This window comes from Podarcis melisellensis (assembly GCF_964234715.1).
Source record: "Podarcis melisellensis genome assembly, chromosome: 15".
NCBI lineage: Eukaryota > Metazoa > Chordata > Lepidosauria > Squamata > Lacertidae > Podarcis > Podarcis melisellensis.
The window spans coordinates 18,056,668-18,075,113 of NC_138532.1; the positions used below are offsets into that span (position 1 = coordinate 18,056,668).

The 18,446-nt window shown below is 43.7% G+C and overlaps 1 protein-coding gene and 1 long non-coding RNA gene across 2 annotated transcripts in view; one reads left to right on the forward strand and one right to left on the reverse strand.

Moving 5' to 3' along the window:
- LOC309357748 overlaps positions 1 to 18,446 on the forward strand; it is a 241,424-nt gene that overhangs the window by 188,575 nt on the left and 34,403 nt on the right. The window lies entirely within an intron of this gene.
- LOC309357601 (NXPE family member 1-like) lies at positions 8,492 to 17,183 on the reverse strand (the record flags this gene model as incomplete). Its single annotated transcript, XM_081889894.1, has 5 exons — positions 8,492 to 9,576; positions 10,859 to 11,080; positions 13,272 to 13,333; positions 15,715 to 16,469; positions 17,103 to 17,183. The coding sequence occupies 5 exons, from the start codon at positions 17,181 to 17,183 to the stop codon at positions 9,041 to 9,043; spliced, it is 1,656 nt and encodes a 551-aa protein (XP_081746020.1). The 3' UTR covers positions 8,492 to 9,040.

Below are 18,446 nucleotides of genomic sequence, written 5' to 3' on the forward strand. Positions count from 1 at the left end.
AAGAATTCAGAACTAGCAGTGGATGAAGAAGAGAGGCTTTTAATGCCACAAAAATCAAACCAGACCTCTAAGGAAGATCTAGATCTTGTTGTGGAGCTCTCCCAGAAGGACCTCAAATATTTCTCTGCATTAGGAGGGTGGGGAAAACTTTCCCATTCTCTTTTCACTTGCAAATCCCATTCATAAAACTGCCTGATTGGTAAGGGCTTACCCCTCCCTGCAAAACCAGTCTGGCAAGTTTTTGTTAAGCTGTCAATAGGTGTTAGTTCTTGGGAGAAAAGCAATGACAAACCTAGAGAGCATCTTAAAAAGTAGAGACATCACCTTGCCAACAAAGGTCCGTATAGTAAAAGCTATGGTTTTCCCAGTAGCGATGTATGGAAGTGAGAGCTGGACCATAAAGAAGGCTGATCGCCAAAGAATTGATGGTTTTGAATTATGGTGCTGGAGGAGACTCTTGAGAGTCCCATGGACTGCAAGAAGATCAAACCTATCCATTCTTAAGGAAATCAGCCCTGAGTGCTCACTGGAAGGACAGATCCTGAAGCTGAGGCTCCAATACTTCATGAGAAGAGAAGACTCCCTGGAAAAGACCCTGATGTTGGGAAAGATGGAGGGCGCAAGGAGAAGGGGACAACAGAGGATGAGTTGGTTGGACAGTGTTCTCAAAGCTACCAGCATGAGTTTGACCAAACTGCAGGAGGCAGTGGAAGGCAGAAGTGTCTGGGGTGCTCTGGTCCATGGGGTCACGAAGAGTCGGACACGACTAAACGACTAAACAACACCAACAAGGTGTTAGTTTGTAAAAAAGAAAGAAAGAAAGAAAATAAAATATTTACCATCTGAAAGGAATGACCTGGCTGTCCTGGAAATGCATTATCAGATATCCTGGCAGACAGGAGAGAAGCTTCATGCTCAAATTACCTCCTGTGATGTATGTATGATTTATTGGGGTGGTATTGGGTTAAGGGGTGGGCAATTTCAAAAGCCTTTATAGGGACTTGAGCACCTTTGTTCGAAGTCTCTCCTACTTTCTTGCAAGGAGGGAACTCTGTTGCAACAGAAAAATAACAGAAATGCCTTGCTTTCCCCTGGATCCTGCCTCCATCCATTCTTCTCTGACCAATCATGGACTTAAGGGACTCAGAGTCCCATGGGGAGTTGGCCCCAAGCCCACCTCAAATTAATGTCCCAGAGACACAGTAATTAAATCTCATCATTTCCAAACAAAACATAGCATTATGAGAATGATTCACAATGCATCTAATTGAACCTGGGGAGGAGTAGAAATCTGGATCTTTCAGGATCTCAGCAGTGAAACACTGTGAACAAGGCAGGAACTTTGAAAAATCAGAGAAGCCTAGAGCAACAAATCTAGATGGGAGTTGCCCTTTAAATGAATAGCATTGCAGCATGGCACTCCCTTAACTGCTACCAATAACAGAGAAGCGAAGGAGCTGTTTGCTGCCATGAAATTGAACAATAAGATAGCAGGAAGAAGAGGAAGATAAAATTCAAAGTGTCCATGGCAGCGAAAGACAAGGAAGAAGAAAGAAAAACATAGATGGTAATACCTGAATACATTCCTGTTTTGCCTTTTTCAATTACTGGAAACTGCTCTTATATTTTACCTTCTCTATTAATCTGTTTGAAAATCAAAGTTGAACTCGCTTAACTGTTTGGTGCCTTGAAATGTGATCAAGAGGAAAACAAAGAGTGCAGCTATGACAGCACATTTAAGGAAATTTTTAAGGGAGCCAGCAAACATCTTAATGCTGGGCAGCGTCATACAGGAAAGAATATGAAGTCTAATGTTGTGAAATGACGAAGTTACTGACATCCCAAGCCTTCGCCTTCTCAAACTTCAAGGGGTGCTTTATTAAGAATCCTGCTAATCCTCTCATGATATTAGGGTTGCTTATGTAATCTAGGGACGTGGATAGTGCTGTGGGTTAAACCACAGAGCCTAGGGCTCAGAAGGTTGGCGGTTCGAATCCCCGCGACGGAATGAGTTCCCGTTGCTCGGTCCCTGCTCCTGCCAACCTAGCAGTTCGAAAGCACGTCAAAGTGCAAGTAGATAAATAGGGACTGCTCCAGCATTTCTGTGTGCTGCTCTGGTTCGCCAGAAGCGGCTTAGTCATGACCCAGAAGCTGTACGCCGGCTCCCTCGGCCAATAAAGCGAGATGAGCGCCGCAACCCCAGATTCGTCCATGACTGGACCTAACGGTCAGGGGTCCCTTTACCTCTATGTAATCTAAACTTGTTTAAGCTCATTCTGATTCATGGTCAAGTCGCTTGAATGCTATCACTGGCAAAATTCTATTAGGGTTGTTATGCCACCCTAATTGTAGGGATGGCGTCGCAGGGTGAGGGCACACCCACCCCCGCAGCATAAAAAAAGTCACAGCTGTCTAGCCGCCATGCTCACTCCTTGACCTTTTGTCTCCTCAGCAGCGTTCCGTGTCCTGACCTTTACCTCCTTTGCAAAGGTATTGCTCATTTCCCTCTGCAATGGAAACATGACATGGTGGAACAAGTTGCGTAGATAACTAGGCAACACCCAGGGGCTCGGGATTGGAGAAGTGTAAAGGACAAAGCCCTGAATGTATATTGCTGGTTTTGCGTATCTTGCTAATAAAAAGATCCTCTGCTAAGCTAGCAATCAGCTTGATTTTCGCACAGCTGATTTGCATCAACTCCTGTGTTGGCTCCGTTATATCTACACTAATGGTGATCTTCCACAGTGGTGTGGCGTGGAGTGGTTGAAATGCCCCTTTCATTAACTTCTCTCTTAGGTTGCGTACAGGGGTGGGGTTGAGGCTGGTCAAGAGTGGCTTACAATAGTCATTAAGTGCAGTCCACTATTCTGTTGAATGAGAGGGGAGAGACCTAGCCTTCCCCCCAAAAAAACATTGGGCAAGGTGATCCATCTAAGAAAAAGAAAAAAAGCTTACATAACTGTAGTTTCTCTTTAAATGACAATGATTATTTCTCTCTCTTTGTCCCAGTTCCCCAGTTATTATTTCTCAGTTTGCATCTATACATATAAATTAACACAAGTACATGTTATGCAAATCTGTCTGCTCTTTGGTCCTCTTTGGGGTGACCTTTCAGTGGCCACTCCCACTCAACAACTCTGTATTGTGATTTGTCACTTGTGCCGTCCTCTAATACTGAACTTATGTGACCCTGTCAGTTTTGAAGTGAAATGTTCCCACCCAGAAGAAAGAAAGCTGGTTCCCACACAATAATGTTAGCTTAGAAATGAAAACCAGTCCCTCTCTGCCAGCCGGATGTGGACCTTTGGATTTTTCCAAGGGATTAGGGTCAGGCAGGTGAATACTGTACCATGAATTTAAGAAACCATGAACATTTCCTTCCCTATACTATATGTAGAGGTTCCAGGTGAGAAGAAAGGGAAAAGGACGTTGTGATGTATCCCGGGCTCCTTCAGAGTGTCTTTACCCCTCTCTTTACCCCAGCCTCCTGCTGGGTGGGCAAGGGGGTGCCACAAAGAAAGTCAGTTTAAAGGTGACCATTGGAATTAAGGCCGCAATAGAATAGATGAATTGCATTTCCAAGCCCTACTGAAAGTGTGCAGGTTTCTCTTCCTACATGACACACAAGAGATGGAGAAGGGTTTTGGACTCAGAATCTGCCCTGAGCCCAGTTAACCTCTTACTCACCAACCTCCTCCTCCAGCCTCCTCCATGCCCTCCACTCTGTCTCTCACCTCCTCCCTTCTTGCTTGCGCGCTGTCCTCCCTAGTATCAGCTGCAACAGGTAAGATCAGCAGGATAGGCAAGCTGGTATTTGATTCTCTTCCCCTTGCTTTGCAGTGAGGAATTTGCCCTGGGTAGGTTGGGCCATGGGAGAAGGGGAGGGCCAGAGGAGAGAAATGGAGATCCTCTGAGCATGTGGCACTAAGCTCACTAAGAAAAGCAAGCTAGCAATCTCAAAGTTTCTCCAAACATGGAATTAGGGCAGAACAAAGGAGAGTGCTGAAATAGACAGGCAGGCTTAAACCTCTCACTAGGGAGAGCGAGAGCGAGAGAGATTTTACTTTACAGAGCTAAAAGACTAAGTGGGTGGTATTCCATCTTCCCAGCTAGGATATGGTTAAGATAGGCTTATCCCCCAGCTCTGGGAAAAGGCATCTAAACATATTTGAACCAAGGACAGACATTTTTCCCAGCACAAAAGCTAGCCATGTTTAAGAGTGTAATGCTGGGCCTGCCTCTGGGGACAATGAACACAGCAGCCTCTGGTTTTAGTTGTGAGCGACACTTGCATACAGTGTTATTAAGGTCACAGAAATGGCCAGGCCATTGGTCTATCACTGACCGGCAGTGCCCACAGCCCAACAAGTGTTTCAGGTGAGGAAGTTTCTTTCCTTGCTCTACCTGTCTATAAGTGCATGTGGCAAGAGGTAGGAGGGTTAGGGCCTCAGACATGGAGAGTAACTCACTGATATAGAGGGAAGGCATGGATATGGGGTGCTGGTAATCAAAGAAAAGGCTTTACAAACAACAGATCCATCTGGGTGTATGGCAGGAGGGCACCAGTAGGGGGAATCAAAGCCAATGACAGGCATCTTCTGTTTCAACTTTTAAACGCCTGAAAACATTTCTATTCTGTCAGGCTTATGCGGGCAATACCATTTTCCACCATTGTTAGCTGATTCCTGTTTTATTTTAGATAGATGCTACCTAGCTAGCTAGAATGGTTTTATAGGTAATTGTTGTAAACCATTCTGATATATATATGTAGCCCGTGCCGCAGCCACCAATCACCCGTCCAATCACCACAGAAAATCTCCTGCTTGAGGCAGCAATCAGTCCCCCCCACCTCTTCACTATCCGTGTATAAGAAGACACCCCATTTTTGACATTAATTCATAAGAAAACAAACCTCGTCTTATACAAGGAAAAGTATGGTATATTTTTAATAACATGTTTTTGAATATATAGTCATGCCGTTTATGAAGACATTGTTTGAATTGTGTTTTCTCCTCACCCCCTACCAAAACACTTCTTCAAACCCCTCTGCAGAAGAGGTTGCTGGGATGTGAGGTCTTCTGTTCCACTCTCCATAACAACTTACCTGCACCTCCAAATCACCCTACCCCACCTTAGTCTGAAGTGGCACCCCATGAGATATTAGTGGCACAGGGAAAAGCTTCTCAGAAGGATCTGCACAGGCACTGCTGGAAAATGATTCCAGGCGGACCCTTGGGAAGGATCTGGCAGTTCCGTATATATAACTGTAATGGTTATATGGGGTTGCTCGTGCGTAAGTTGCCGCCACTCCTGGCTAGTTGGCCTGGTTAAACCTTTCCTGGCTGGACAGCCCCTCACTTCGTGGCTGTTCAGTCTCTGGCAGAATCCGACAGTGGGCGTTTCTTAAACCTTTTCCAACATAAAAGCTGTTTGACGCCCAGTCTCCTCCTACTCTCCCTGCGTGGAAGTCTTCTGCGCAGGGAGGGCGTGGGTAGCAGAGGACCTGTGCTCTCCCCGCTGGTGTCCAGTGAAGAGTCTCTGAGCCTGCTCTCTGCTTCCCCCATTGGCCTCCCTCCATCCCTGGTGTTGCGCTGATTTTCTTCCCCAACAGGAGACCTGCCTCTCTCCCTACTTGTCCCCTCTCCAGCATCGTCGTGGAGCCTCGCCTCCTCCTCTCGTTCCGATGGCAGTTCCTTGACAATAACTGACAGTTTTGCCAATCCAAAATCCTTTGCTTTGGGTAATTGAGCTTTTCACATTTGATATCCCTTAGTGCTTTAACATATGTAAGTTAAAAACATATCAATCTGATTTCCAACCACGTGATCTGGTGGATGAAGTATGTTCACACCGTAAGCAACTGTCATGTCCCAGGCATCAACAAAACCCACCAAAAAATATCCTTTTGTGCAAGGTATTGGGTATAGCCATGGAAGTCCACCCATTGCTCTTGGTCTGCTGACATCTCCCTGGTGTTCTCTGCTTTGATGGTGACTTTTGTATCTGGGCTCCTCAGGAGAAGGCGCTGGATGCCTCCCCCGATGTTGATCATCCTTCGAATGAAGAGCTCGATGGGGAAGGGGCGGAATGCTGGCCCAGGGAGATGACAACCACCGTGTCCCTGTCACCTGCCATGTCATCAATCTCCCGAGCGATGAAATGAGACTGGTTAACTTACAGAGACCTATTGATAGAAGAAAATAATATTAAAATTAGGCTTTATGAGGATCTCAAAACAAAATTAACAGGATGGTTGGAATACCACCAGTTCAATAATATATTTTTAAAGGACAAACAACAACAACAATGGCTTCGAACATGTTAGATCAAGGATAGAAATGGATGTAATACAAGGAGATACAAAAACATTGTCTAGAATTTATGAGTTTCTGCTGAAGTGGCATACAAAGGATGAAGAAGTTAAAGAGGTCATGACAAAGTGGACAATTGACATAGGTTATAATATTGAATATGATAAATGGTTAAAGCTATGGAACATAGGATTAAAATTTACTGCTTGTGTGACCCAGAAGGAAAATATATTGAAAAATGATGTATAGGTGGTATCTTACCGCAGCCAGGTGAGCAAAGATGTATAGAATGAGAAATAAGAACTGTTGGAAATGTGAATTGAAGGAAGGAAACTTTTTCCACATGTGGTGGTTATATGAAAAAGTTAAAACCTTCTGGGAAAATATTTATAATGAGTTTTAAAAGTTTTTTAGATACACTTTCCAAAAAAAACTACACAGAGGCATTTTTGCTAGGTATGGTTTGAGATGATATAATAAAGAGTGACCAGAAACTGTTCCTTTATGCTACTACCGTAGCAAGAATACTACTTGTACAGAAATGGAAGCAACATGAAACACCCACAATTGAAGAATGGCAGCGGAAACTCATGGAGTACACAGAAATAGCAAAATTGACTGGAAGAATCAGAGAACAGGGTGACGAAGCATTCCAAAGAGACTGGATGAAATATACAACATACATAGAAAAGAACTATACACAAATTTGCGGAACTGAAATAGACCTCATAATGTTTATTAAAATTCATTCATTTTGAATTTAAGAACACTGAAGAAATATATTACAACAACTGAAGGATATATATTTAATGAAATTTTGAATAGTATTATTCCATAGTATTAAGTACACATAGAATGTAAACATGACAAATGCGTAAATATAAAGAAAATATAGAGAAATCAGAAGAAGGAGGGAGGGAAGTACAAACTTGTTTAGAGTTAAAGTAATAATAATAATAAGTTTTATTTATATCCCGCCCTCCCCAGCCGAAGCCGGCCTCAGGGCGGCTAACAACACTAAAACAGTACAACATTATAAAACATTATAAAAATGAATTAAAATCAAAATTGATGGCAACCATAAACTAAAGTTTTGTAAAGATTGCCAAAGGAGGGAGTCAGGCTGCGCCCTGACCAAAGGCCAGGTGGAACAGCTCTGTCTTGCAGGCCCTGCGGAAAGATGTCAAGTCCTGGAGGGCCCTTGTCTCTTGTGACAGAGCGTTCCACCAGGTTGGAGCCGCAGCCGAAAAAGCCCTGGCTCTAGTTGAGGCCAGCCTAACCTCTCTGTGGCTTGGGACCTTCAAGGTGTTTTTATTTGAAGACCGTAAGTTCCTCTGTGGGGCATACCAGGAGAGGCGGTCCCGTAGGTACGAGGGCCCTAGGCCGTATAGGGCTTTGAAGGTTAAAACCAGCACCTTAAACCTGATCCTGTACTCCACCAGGAGCCAGTGCAGCTGGTATAGCACCGGATGAATGTGATCTCTAAGCGAAGACCCCGTAAGGAGTCTCGCTGCGGCATTCTGCACCCGCTGGAGTTTCTGGGTCAGTCTCAAGGGTAGCCCCACATAGAGCGAGTTACAATAATCCAGTCTGGAGGTGACCGTCGCGTGGATCACAGTGGCTAGGTCAGGGCGAGAGAGGTAAGGAGCCAACTGCTTAGCTTGGCGGAGATGAAAAAATGCCGCCTTTGTTATAGCTGCAATCTGCGCCTCCATGGAGAGGGAGGTATCGAAGATTACACCCAAACTCTTAACGGACGGTGCTGGCACTAATTGCACCCCCACAAGAGATGGGAGTTGCCCCCTCAGTCCCATGTCGTCCCGTCCCAGCCAGAGGACCTCTGTCTTCAAAGGATTTAACTTCAACCGGCTCCCACGTAACCATCCAGCCACAGCCTCCAAGCATCTGATCAGTGTGTCTGGGGCCGCGTTCGGGTGGCCGTCCATCAACAGATAGAGTTGGGTGTCATCAGCATACTGATGGCAGCCCAGCCCAAAACTCCGGACAAGCTGGGCGAGGGGGCGCATAAAGATGTTAAAAGGCATCGGGGAGAGTATTGCACCCTGGGGGCACACCACACACCAAGGAGTGGCGGGATGACAATTCCCCCCCAAGCGCCAATACATCATATGTATTATGATGGTGAAATTTGTAAAACCAATAAAGGTCATTAAAAAAATGACCTAAAAAAAAATACTGTTTTATTTATTTGTACATTGATTATTGCTTTCATTTTATGGATCAATGGTCTCGTAAATCCGGCACTGTAATGTGTCCAAAAGCCTGCTCTGGGCCAAGATTGGAATGGCATACCATAAAATATGAGCGGCTGCTACTACCCAAAGCAAATATTTGCAGAGAGGGAAGGCACACCAATTATTCTTTCTCTCTCCCAGAAGCATCTCAACAGGAATTGTTGGGAAATGATCCTAGCCCATAATGATCTTTGGGAAGACCTAGCAAGGCTCTCCTGACATTCTAAGGGAAACCCAGTGGGATAAAGTTTATCCATCCATTATTTGATAAAGTGTCCCATATCCTTAATTGCTACATTTTCCGATCCAAAATTCTCTGCTTCGTCTGTTATTTGCTTTGGTGCTTTATTACACCCTTAAGTGTCTAAACGCAACTGATAAAAATGTCCCACATGCTTAGCTGACTGTCTTGCCCCATTCAAAATCCTTTCCTTCGCATAATTAAAGCTTTCACTCTGGGTTTATTTTACTGCCTTAACATATGTACGACAAAAACATATCGATCTGGTTTCCAACCACGTGATCTGGTGGGTGAACCAGGTTTGTGCCATAGGCAATTGCCATGTCCCAGGCATCAATGAAGCCAACATTTAAATCTCGAAAAATGTCCTTTAGCGCAAGGTATTGGGCATAACCATGGAAGTCCCCAAATCTCTCCTGGTCAATGTCTATCTCCCTGGTGTTCTCTGCTTTGATGATGACTTTTGTATCTGGGCTCCTCACAAGAAGGCGCTGGATGGCTGCCCGGATGTTGACCATCCTTCGAATGAAGAGCTCAATGGGGAAGGGGCGGAAGTGGTGGCCCAGGGAGACGACAACCACCGTGTCTCCGTCGCCTGCCACGTTGTCAATCTCCCGAGCGATGTAGCTGTGATCTGCTGTCATGTATTCAAGGACGGTGACGAAAGGGTGGCTGTGCTTCTTCCACTGGATCTGGCTGTTTCTTTTCATGTCCAGAGCCATCATATTCTTCTGCTTACCCGTTCCATGGAGGTCAAAATACTGAAATGCTAGTGCAGGAATAGAGGGGGTGGGGTGGGGAATCAATAGAAATCTTTGAAAAGCATCCTCTGAGAAATCAATGGACTACTTCTTGTGGGGAAAACTGCAGAATTACTAGCCTACTCTTGTTGAGCTAATAGTACTGTTCATTTCAAAGAGAAATATGCAAAGATTCCTGTGTCTGCTATGAGTTTTCTTCGTCCTCCCTGGTACGCATGCTGTTTCCCTTACAGTGATTGCACCAGTTTCTCTTTGGAAGTAGGAGTTTATGGCTGCACCTTCACTACCAGGCAAATGATGTTCAGCAGAGGGCAAACTTTCCCCTAAGACATCTTCATTGCTGTCATCTGCCAATTGGCTATGGAGTGGTAAGGAAGGGGAGCATCTGTGCACTCATCAGCCAAAGGAGATCAAAGCTCCTGGCAGGTAGGACTTTTCCTCTTCCAGAGAGAACTGAATGAGGAATGAGGTTACAGTTAAAAGTGCTGGGCATTGACTCTTGCAAGCTGAATTCATTCAGAACTGGCTCCTGCTTCCTGCATAGTCTCAATGAATGAAAAAACAAATACATTGTACAAACTGTTTAAAACATTCACTCAACCAGTGATTTCAGTGAAGCCAGGAACAGTATCTTTGAGCCTGGATAAACAGGATTCTTTTTAAACTCCTTCGGAAAATCAATAATATTTTTTGCAAGCAAACAACTTTCCTAAAATAAAGTGCCCTAATAAATGCATTTTTGTTTACATTTCTTGGTTGGAGAACCGCACCATAAAATTCAAATAATGAATTCCAAAGGATAGCTGTGTTTGGATTTATGAATTGGTTTGGAAAGCACAATTTAGGGCTTATTACACTTTCCTTTGCTCTTTCCAGGCAAGGTCCTTCCTTTAAAGCTCTGTATCTGAGTGACCTTTTTTGTTTTTGCTTTTTGGTCCAGAGCTTTCCCCATGAAAACATGCTCTTTAAAGCTCAATTGGAACAAATGGCAACTGAGTGCTGAAGAGTGGGGAAAGCTCATGGGTAAAAACAGAAACAAACAAACAAACAAACAAACAAACAACCCACTCAGATACAGAGCTTTTAAGTGTTGACCTGGAAAGAGCAAGCCAAAAACGTAAGTGTGGATAAGCCCTTAGACAAATGTCTCCCTGATCTCCATGTAGAACAGATTTCTGAAACATAAGAAAGATTGGGTGTTCAAAAGTTAGGGTACAGAAGCCTGAATCAAAGATACTTGTTACAGGCAACAATATTACATTGTGGTTGTCTCTAGGTAGGAAAACGTACATTGGATTTTATTTGTGATATACCACATCCATTGTCTCAAAGTTGAATCTCCCAGGAGGTAAATAATCTTTCGTTTCAAACAACTTTTAATTCTCTTGAGGTTTCTGAAGCTGAGCACATGGCAGAACACAGGATACCACTCGTTCCTCCAGACGAAGCCACTGGGAGATGGATAGCTCATTCCAACCCCACATTTCCCCTCTGCCATGGTTGCCTTCTTGCCTGTCAAAAAGAAATGAGAAACAAGAAGATGCCAATGACTTATTGCATTCCTATGCCACTCTTCATTCTGGAAAGCGCTTTACAAACAATAAATAGCAACAGAACATCACAAATACAGCATAAATAGTATGAAATAATTAACAATTGCGATCTATGAAATACTATTAAGGAAACAGCACTTAAAAATAAACCCAACGTCACAATTACAGCAAAGGTCATAGTACACGATTAACAAATCAGTACAGCATTTTCTAACCTATAAAACATCATTAACGAAATGTCAACAAATGAAATACGCACTGCCCCCATGACTCATAATCTTTCGCTCTATTTAGTTCATTAAGATACACATGAGATACAGTGGATGGTCGGGTTGCGAACGTGATCCGTACAGGAGGCATGTTCACAACTGCAGCGTTCGCAGCCCCCCGGATCCCAGTGTGACTCCTGGTATTTTGGGCTGGCTTCATCCTCTCCAGGGTGGATACCTGGAGGTCTCCACCTACCTCAACCAATTGCCCAATCCCGCCTGGGGAGGTGTTTCCAAGGGATTGGTCAGGTAAGGGGAGGGAATGTCCTGCCCACACAACAGAATGTGAATCTTACCTGTGAAGCGGCAGTCAGCTCCAGAGATGCTGCACCTATGAGGGTCCTTGGGCAGCAATGATTGTAGCAGTGTGAGGAAACCAGCATTGAAAGTGGTGAGTGGATCTATAGTCTCTGGGCAATCAGTGGGGACCCCAAAGCTCCAGGAAGGAGGGAGGAGGACAGTAGTTGGCAGAGGCAGCGGCGTAGCTAGCCGCTCGGGTGCCTGTGAGGGGGCGTGTCCTGCAGCCGGGGGGTGGGATGATCCACCCATGGAGGTGGGGTGAGCATCTCTGACTCTTGGAGCCTCTCCACTGCATCCCCCTCTGCTGCAGGGCAGCTGAGGGAGAGGCAGTAGGCAGACGCAAGTCCTACACTGCCGTTTCAGCCACCATGTCACCCCTAAAAAGTTTTGTGAGCCCAATTTCATTTTATTTTTTAAAACTCATTTTGTCACACCCCCTCAGTGATGACACCCGGGGTGGACCACACATACCCCTTCCTCCGCCACTGGACAGAGCCAACATTTTATAGGAGCCCATCAATTTGGCACCTGACAAACCATGTGCTAGTTCTGAAGCCAGAGGCTTTGAGCCAGTGGTCCTAGTCCCTACTCGAAACTGAAACTCGCTGGGTAGCCTTGGGCCAGTTACTTCCTCTCAGCCTAATCTATCTCACAGGGTTCTCATGTGGAGAAGAACGATCTAGACCATTTTCAGCATATTGGAAGAAAGATGAGTTATAAATGTAGTGATAAATACATTTTCCAGGATGGAGCAAAACCAGAATAACTATTCCCAACCCCCCTCAGCCAGCATGTCCAGTGGTCAGGGGTGCTGGTAGTTGTAGGCCAACAATACCTGGGGACCCAAGGTTGAGAAAGGCTGGTCTAGAGTATATTGGGGGCGGAAGGCAGCACTATCCTTTGTGCTTGAATAATCCATAAATGCCTTTCCATTTTTTCTCAGACGGGTCCTTTATCCTTTGTCCCCTGGCAACCTACAGTTTTTGTTTTCATTTCTCTAAAAGAGTGCATTGTCATACGTTTGGGTAACACCGGTCAATACTTATATTCTGAAGTGTCTTCCAATTCTGAGCTATAACTGCTCCTGAAGCCAAAAGGAAATAACCCAACTTTGTGATTGAGAGAGGTTGGGGCAACCCATATTGAGAGTGGCTAGGGGTATACATAATGAAATCATCACCATCATCATCATCTACATTTCTATCCAGAAACATATTTAACAGCACCAACCAGATGGTGCCAGAGAGTAAACAAAGTTTCTATGCAATTTTTACATAGGTCCCCCCCCTTTTGTTATAACAATTCAATTTCTGACTTACTTATAGCATTTTTTCCCTTGTGTGTAGATCTACCCCATATCACACCCTCTCCAACATATAGGAGAGAGGCTTTGTTTTCAATAAGATTTAAGTCTGTTAGGGAGGCAAAACCCCAGTATTTCTTTATTCCCTTCCCCAAACCCTCCTCTCTACTGCTGTTGTATATACTGTATAAGCAGAAGTGGTGAGACTTGCTACAGGAGCTCCCCCATTTTCCCAAGCAGAGATCACCAAAGCTGTGAAGAGAGAAAGTCCAACAGACCTTCACAGGCTATGACCCAAAAGGTTCCAAAAGGCTGAGGGATGTTGCATCCGATGTTTGACCTTTAGGAGAGAAAAATGGTAGTTAGAAAAGCCCATTGGAACATATCAATTTTTAGGAGTGCTCCTGGTTTTTACCCCACTTAATTCTTTCATGCAACTAGACGTGCTGGGAAATGGAAGTCTTAGCTGAATGAACTTTAATCTGATCCAGAAAGACAATTCCTATGAAGTTACATCCTCATTGGATATAAATAGAAAATTATATTGAAATGCCCAAGAATGAGTGTTTCAGATGTGGATGAAGTGAAGGTAATAGGGTGAACCTGGTAAAATAAAAACTGAAATGAAATCAGAGCATAGCTTGTCCTATTATTAGCTATTTTTAGGTGCTCCTGATATTTTTAATGTTTAAAGTATTTTAAAATACTTGAAATGTTATTTTATTTTAGTAACATTATTTTACTGCTCTGGTGTTTGCTGCCTTTGGCTCCATTGGGAAGGAAGGGCAGGGCTGAAATTTAAGAAATAACCACCATCATAATTTACCTACTTATTCAGATGCATTACCCTTCCTATACATTAGGCTCAAGGCATGTTCCTATACATTAGGCTCAAGGCATGTTACGTACCTGAGATGGGTTACTCTCCCTTCCCCCATGGACTACTGGTAGGTGGGGTGAAGAGATAAAAATTACAATCATCCATAAATGCAGCAGAAACCAATCCTCAAATTCCTACAAAACAACAGTACCTCTAGCATTTTGCCCACCTCTGATCACTCCTGAAAAATCGCTCTCGGGACACCACTCCCTGCCCCCATCTTCAGCTAGAACTCAGGAGATTCTTTAACTCATACAAAATAGTGGAGACATTTCCCACTTCAACATTTTATTTATAACTGGAAATGTGTCTGGCTTAGTAGTCACCCAAAGTGTCTTTGTGGTGGCTTTTGGTATAAAGATTTGGAATAGTTATGTTTTTCAAAGAACAGATAGTTTCATTATAAGCCGGGGGGAGGTGTGTGCTGTTGCAGCCTTGGATTCAGAAGAACAAGCTTCTTGCCTCCTTCCCCACCCGAATTTAGGACTCTGCCACATTAATAATAATAATAATAATAATAATAATAATAATAATAATAATAATAATATATTTGTTTTGTTATGAGTCAGGGATTTTGAAATATGACTTCTGCCATTTGAACAGATTTAATATAGAATAATATATAAGTGTAGAGTTGCAAGGAACCACGAGGGTCATCTGGTCCAACAACCTGCAGTGTAGAAATCTCTTTGCCCAATATGGGTCTTGAACCCACAAACCTGAGATTAAGAGTCTCATGCTTAAAAGGATTAAGAGCCAGTGTAGTGTAGTGGTTAAGAACGGTGGACTCGTAATCTGTTGAACCAGGTTCACTTCTCCGCTCCTTTACCTGCAGCTGCTGGGTGACCTTGGGCTAGTCACACTTCTCTGAAGTTTCTCAGCCTCACTCACCTCACAGAGTGTTTGTTGTGGGGGATGAAGGGAAAGGAGATTATTAGCCACTTTGAGACTCCTTCAGGTAGTGATAAAGAGGGATATCAAATCCAAACTCCTCCTCCTCCTTTTCTTCTTCTTCTTCTTCATGCTCTACCGACTGAACTATCCCAGGTCTGTTTACACCTTTTTACCCTAAACCTCGGCACCTGCCCTATTCTTCTTGTTTTAGCTGATTTTACTCTTATATTTTTATACTCCTGTAATGCTCCGTATGGTGAAGAGCAGGTAGGAAAGCCTATAAATATATAAACAAAACAAATAATTTTGTCCTTGAAAAACTCAGGAATGGAGATGGAGAAATAACTCAATTGCCCCTATTTTCACATTGCCTCAACCAAACACATCATGCTGGACCAATCTCATGTTTGAGGTTTAGAAAACATGATGGTTATGTTCACCCTCCACTATTGGAGCCAGTATGCCTCTGAATACCAGTTTCTGGAAACTGCAGGTGGGAAAGTTGCTGTTGCACTTAGGACCTGCTTGTGGGCTTCCCATAGAAGAAGAAGAAGAGTTTGGATTTGATATCCCACTTTATCACTACCCTAAGGAGTCTCAAAGTGGCTAACAATTTCCTTTCCCTTCCTCCCCCACAATAAACACTCTGTGAGGTGAGTGAGGCTGAGAGACTTCAGAGAAGTGTGACTAGCCCAAGGTCGCCCAGCAGCTGCATGTGGAGGAGCGGGGAAGCGAACCCGGTTCATCACATTACAAGTCTACCCCTCTTAACCACTACACCACACATCTATGAAATCAGGATGTTAGATGAGATGTTAGCCTAGTCCACAAGACTCTTATAGTCTTCTCATGAGACCACAATGTACCTGCTTACTCATAGAGAGCAGATACACAGATCAGCACAGTCCCACAGGGGATCATTCACAAATAAGTAGCCAAATAAATACCTATTTAAAAGGCTGTGTTCCAAGTCTGTGAGATACGTGACCTTTTCGTTGTAGGTTTTCAGGCGGATCAAAGCATCACATGACACATTGTTTGGCTTCACACAGTAGAAGGCCTCTTGGTCTCGCTCATCAAGATATTCACACCGCTCTTTTACTGCTATATTATAACCACAGTCACTGGAGACAGTTGATATTCCATTTAAAAATGTGCCTATGAAAGCTATTTTGCCGTAGCCCTTCTTCCTCGCAGCCCACAGTGCTGAAACTCCTTCGCTGGGGTGGATGAGCATAAGGGATACTTTAACATTGCCAGGCCAGAATAAAGTGAAATTGACCAGGTATGTCCCATTCCTGTAGTCTGTGATGCTCCCAGAAGCTCCAGCATTAAGACTGGAAGAGATGATCCTCGCTTGTAAGAAGTCTCCTCCATATTCTTTTCTCTTTCCCAAATGGTTGTACAAATCCAGTTGAACCAGCAAGGGGTCTCCAACACAATAAAAACCCTTGTAATTTAATAAGGTGACGTCACTCTTCTGGGCACTTGTGGTGGTCATTATATCTGTGAAAGTGACGTTGGGCATCATCTGGTCCAGTTTTGCGATGATGCTTTTTACTTCTTCATCCTTTTTGGTCCACTCCATCCTATTACATCTTGGGGTGTCACCTTTCACTGGTCCAATTATAGAGTCCTTACCAAGAGTTGTAGCAACTGCAATGTTTTCTACTTGTCTCTTGAGACTTCTGGAGTTGGTTATCTGAAGCATGCAATGAGAAAGAAACAATTGCAAGTGTTCACAAGGAAAGAGGATGGCTCATTGGTGGAGAATACTCTTTAGCCCATAAAAGTCACATGCTTAGCACAGTCACATGCAGAGTGAAGCTTTAGGAGTCTAGGTGGTTAGGGCTGCACTTAAAATGACAGCAAGGCTGAGCACTTAGTTAGCAAAACTTGTGGGCTTACCAGAGACACCTCAGTTGGTTAGAGTGTCATGCTGATAGCACCAAGGTTTGATCCCCATATGGGATAGCTGCATATTCCTGTGTTGCAGGGGGTTAGACTAGTTGATCTTCAGGGTCCATTCCAGCTCTACAGTTCTATAATTCTATGAATGCTGGATTTGAGAATGCATTAATGGGTCCAGCAAGGCAACCGATACATTCATTTTTTCTTCGACAGAGAGAAAAGCAGCAGGAAATATTTACATGCACACACATACACTGGAACAAATTTACTCTAAATTAATATTGCCCTTAAACACCATTCTGTCAAGACATTGTTTTCAAAAGCTTTGCCATTTATTTATTTAATTTTCAAATGGAAGGTCAGTAGAAAGCTCGTCAAGGTCTGGATTAGGAGGATACCTATCAGTTAAATTGTTTAAATCTACCTGGATCTCAGATCTGTGAAACTGGTAGCCGAGGATGATGAAGGCTACAATCACAAGGGCACAGAAATGTGTCTTCCTCATGGGTGTAAGCACAGAGAAACTCGTTTCCACCTCATTTGGTTCCAAGCCTGTCACACACAAAAAGGGCAGCAGGTGAGTAGCAATGCTTTGCACTAAAATCTCCAGGTGTGGTTGAACTTCTACTCACATCATCCTCAACCAGCTTAGCCAATGGTCATGGATGATGGGAACTGTAGTCCAACAAAAACATTGAACTGTGCAGTTTGAGCCTGTAACACCAACCCTGACACAACTGCACTGGCTTTATATCAGTTTCTGGATCCCATTCAAAGTGCTGTTGTTGACCTATAAAGCCTTACATGGCTCAGGACCTCAATACCTTAAGGAGTGCCTCTCCCTGTATAAAGCAACCCATATCCTTGCCATCTAAGGCCCCTTCTCTGTGTCCCCCATTCCAGAGAGGTTCGGAGGGTGGCAATAAGAGAATGGGCCTTTTCTGTAGTGGCTCCCCAGTTGTGGAATGCTCTCCCCATTGTGACATGCCTTTAGGTGCCAGGCAAAAACATTCCTCTTTACCCAGGCCTATGGCTGTTAAATAATCTATGGCCCATGAAAGTTATTTTTTTGGGGGTGGAGGAGTGGACTGTTATTATGATTGTTTTACTGCTAGGCTGTCTGCCATTAGGGTTTTTATTATGTTTTTATCACTGATGTTCTGTAATGTGTTTTTAATGTTGTACACCATCCTGGGTGGTATATAAAGGGTGGTATATAAATTATTATTATTATTATTAAGCCATTGAAGTTACCAGTTATACATTCCAAGTACCTAACTGGCAATCAGTACCATCCACACATAATGATAGGGCTGAAAGGGGCCCTGAGGGTAATAATAATAATAATAATAATAATAATAATAATAATATTTTTATTATTTATACCCCACCCATCTGGCGGGGTTTCCCCAGCCTCTCTGTGCGGCTCCCAACAGAATTAAAAACACAATAAAACATCAAACATTAAAAACCTCCCTAAACAGGGCTGCCTTCATCCAATCCAGCCCCCAATTAAGCACAATTAAGCATTTGTCCTTACTCCCCCTGTACATGTCCCCCTCCCCAGGGTTTGGGTTGGTTTTGTAATCCTGTGACAATCCCTACCAGCACCACCCTCCTCCTCTCAATGCCTCTCAACCTGTTTTTACTCATATCCTGCGATGTCTTCTCCCTTTCTCTTTCTGCACCAAAGTTCAAACTTCCTGTCCTACCTCAACTGTACGTCGTCTGTTGGACTGTGGCCTGAGAAGACCGCCTAGCAACAGAA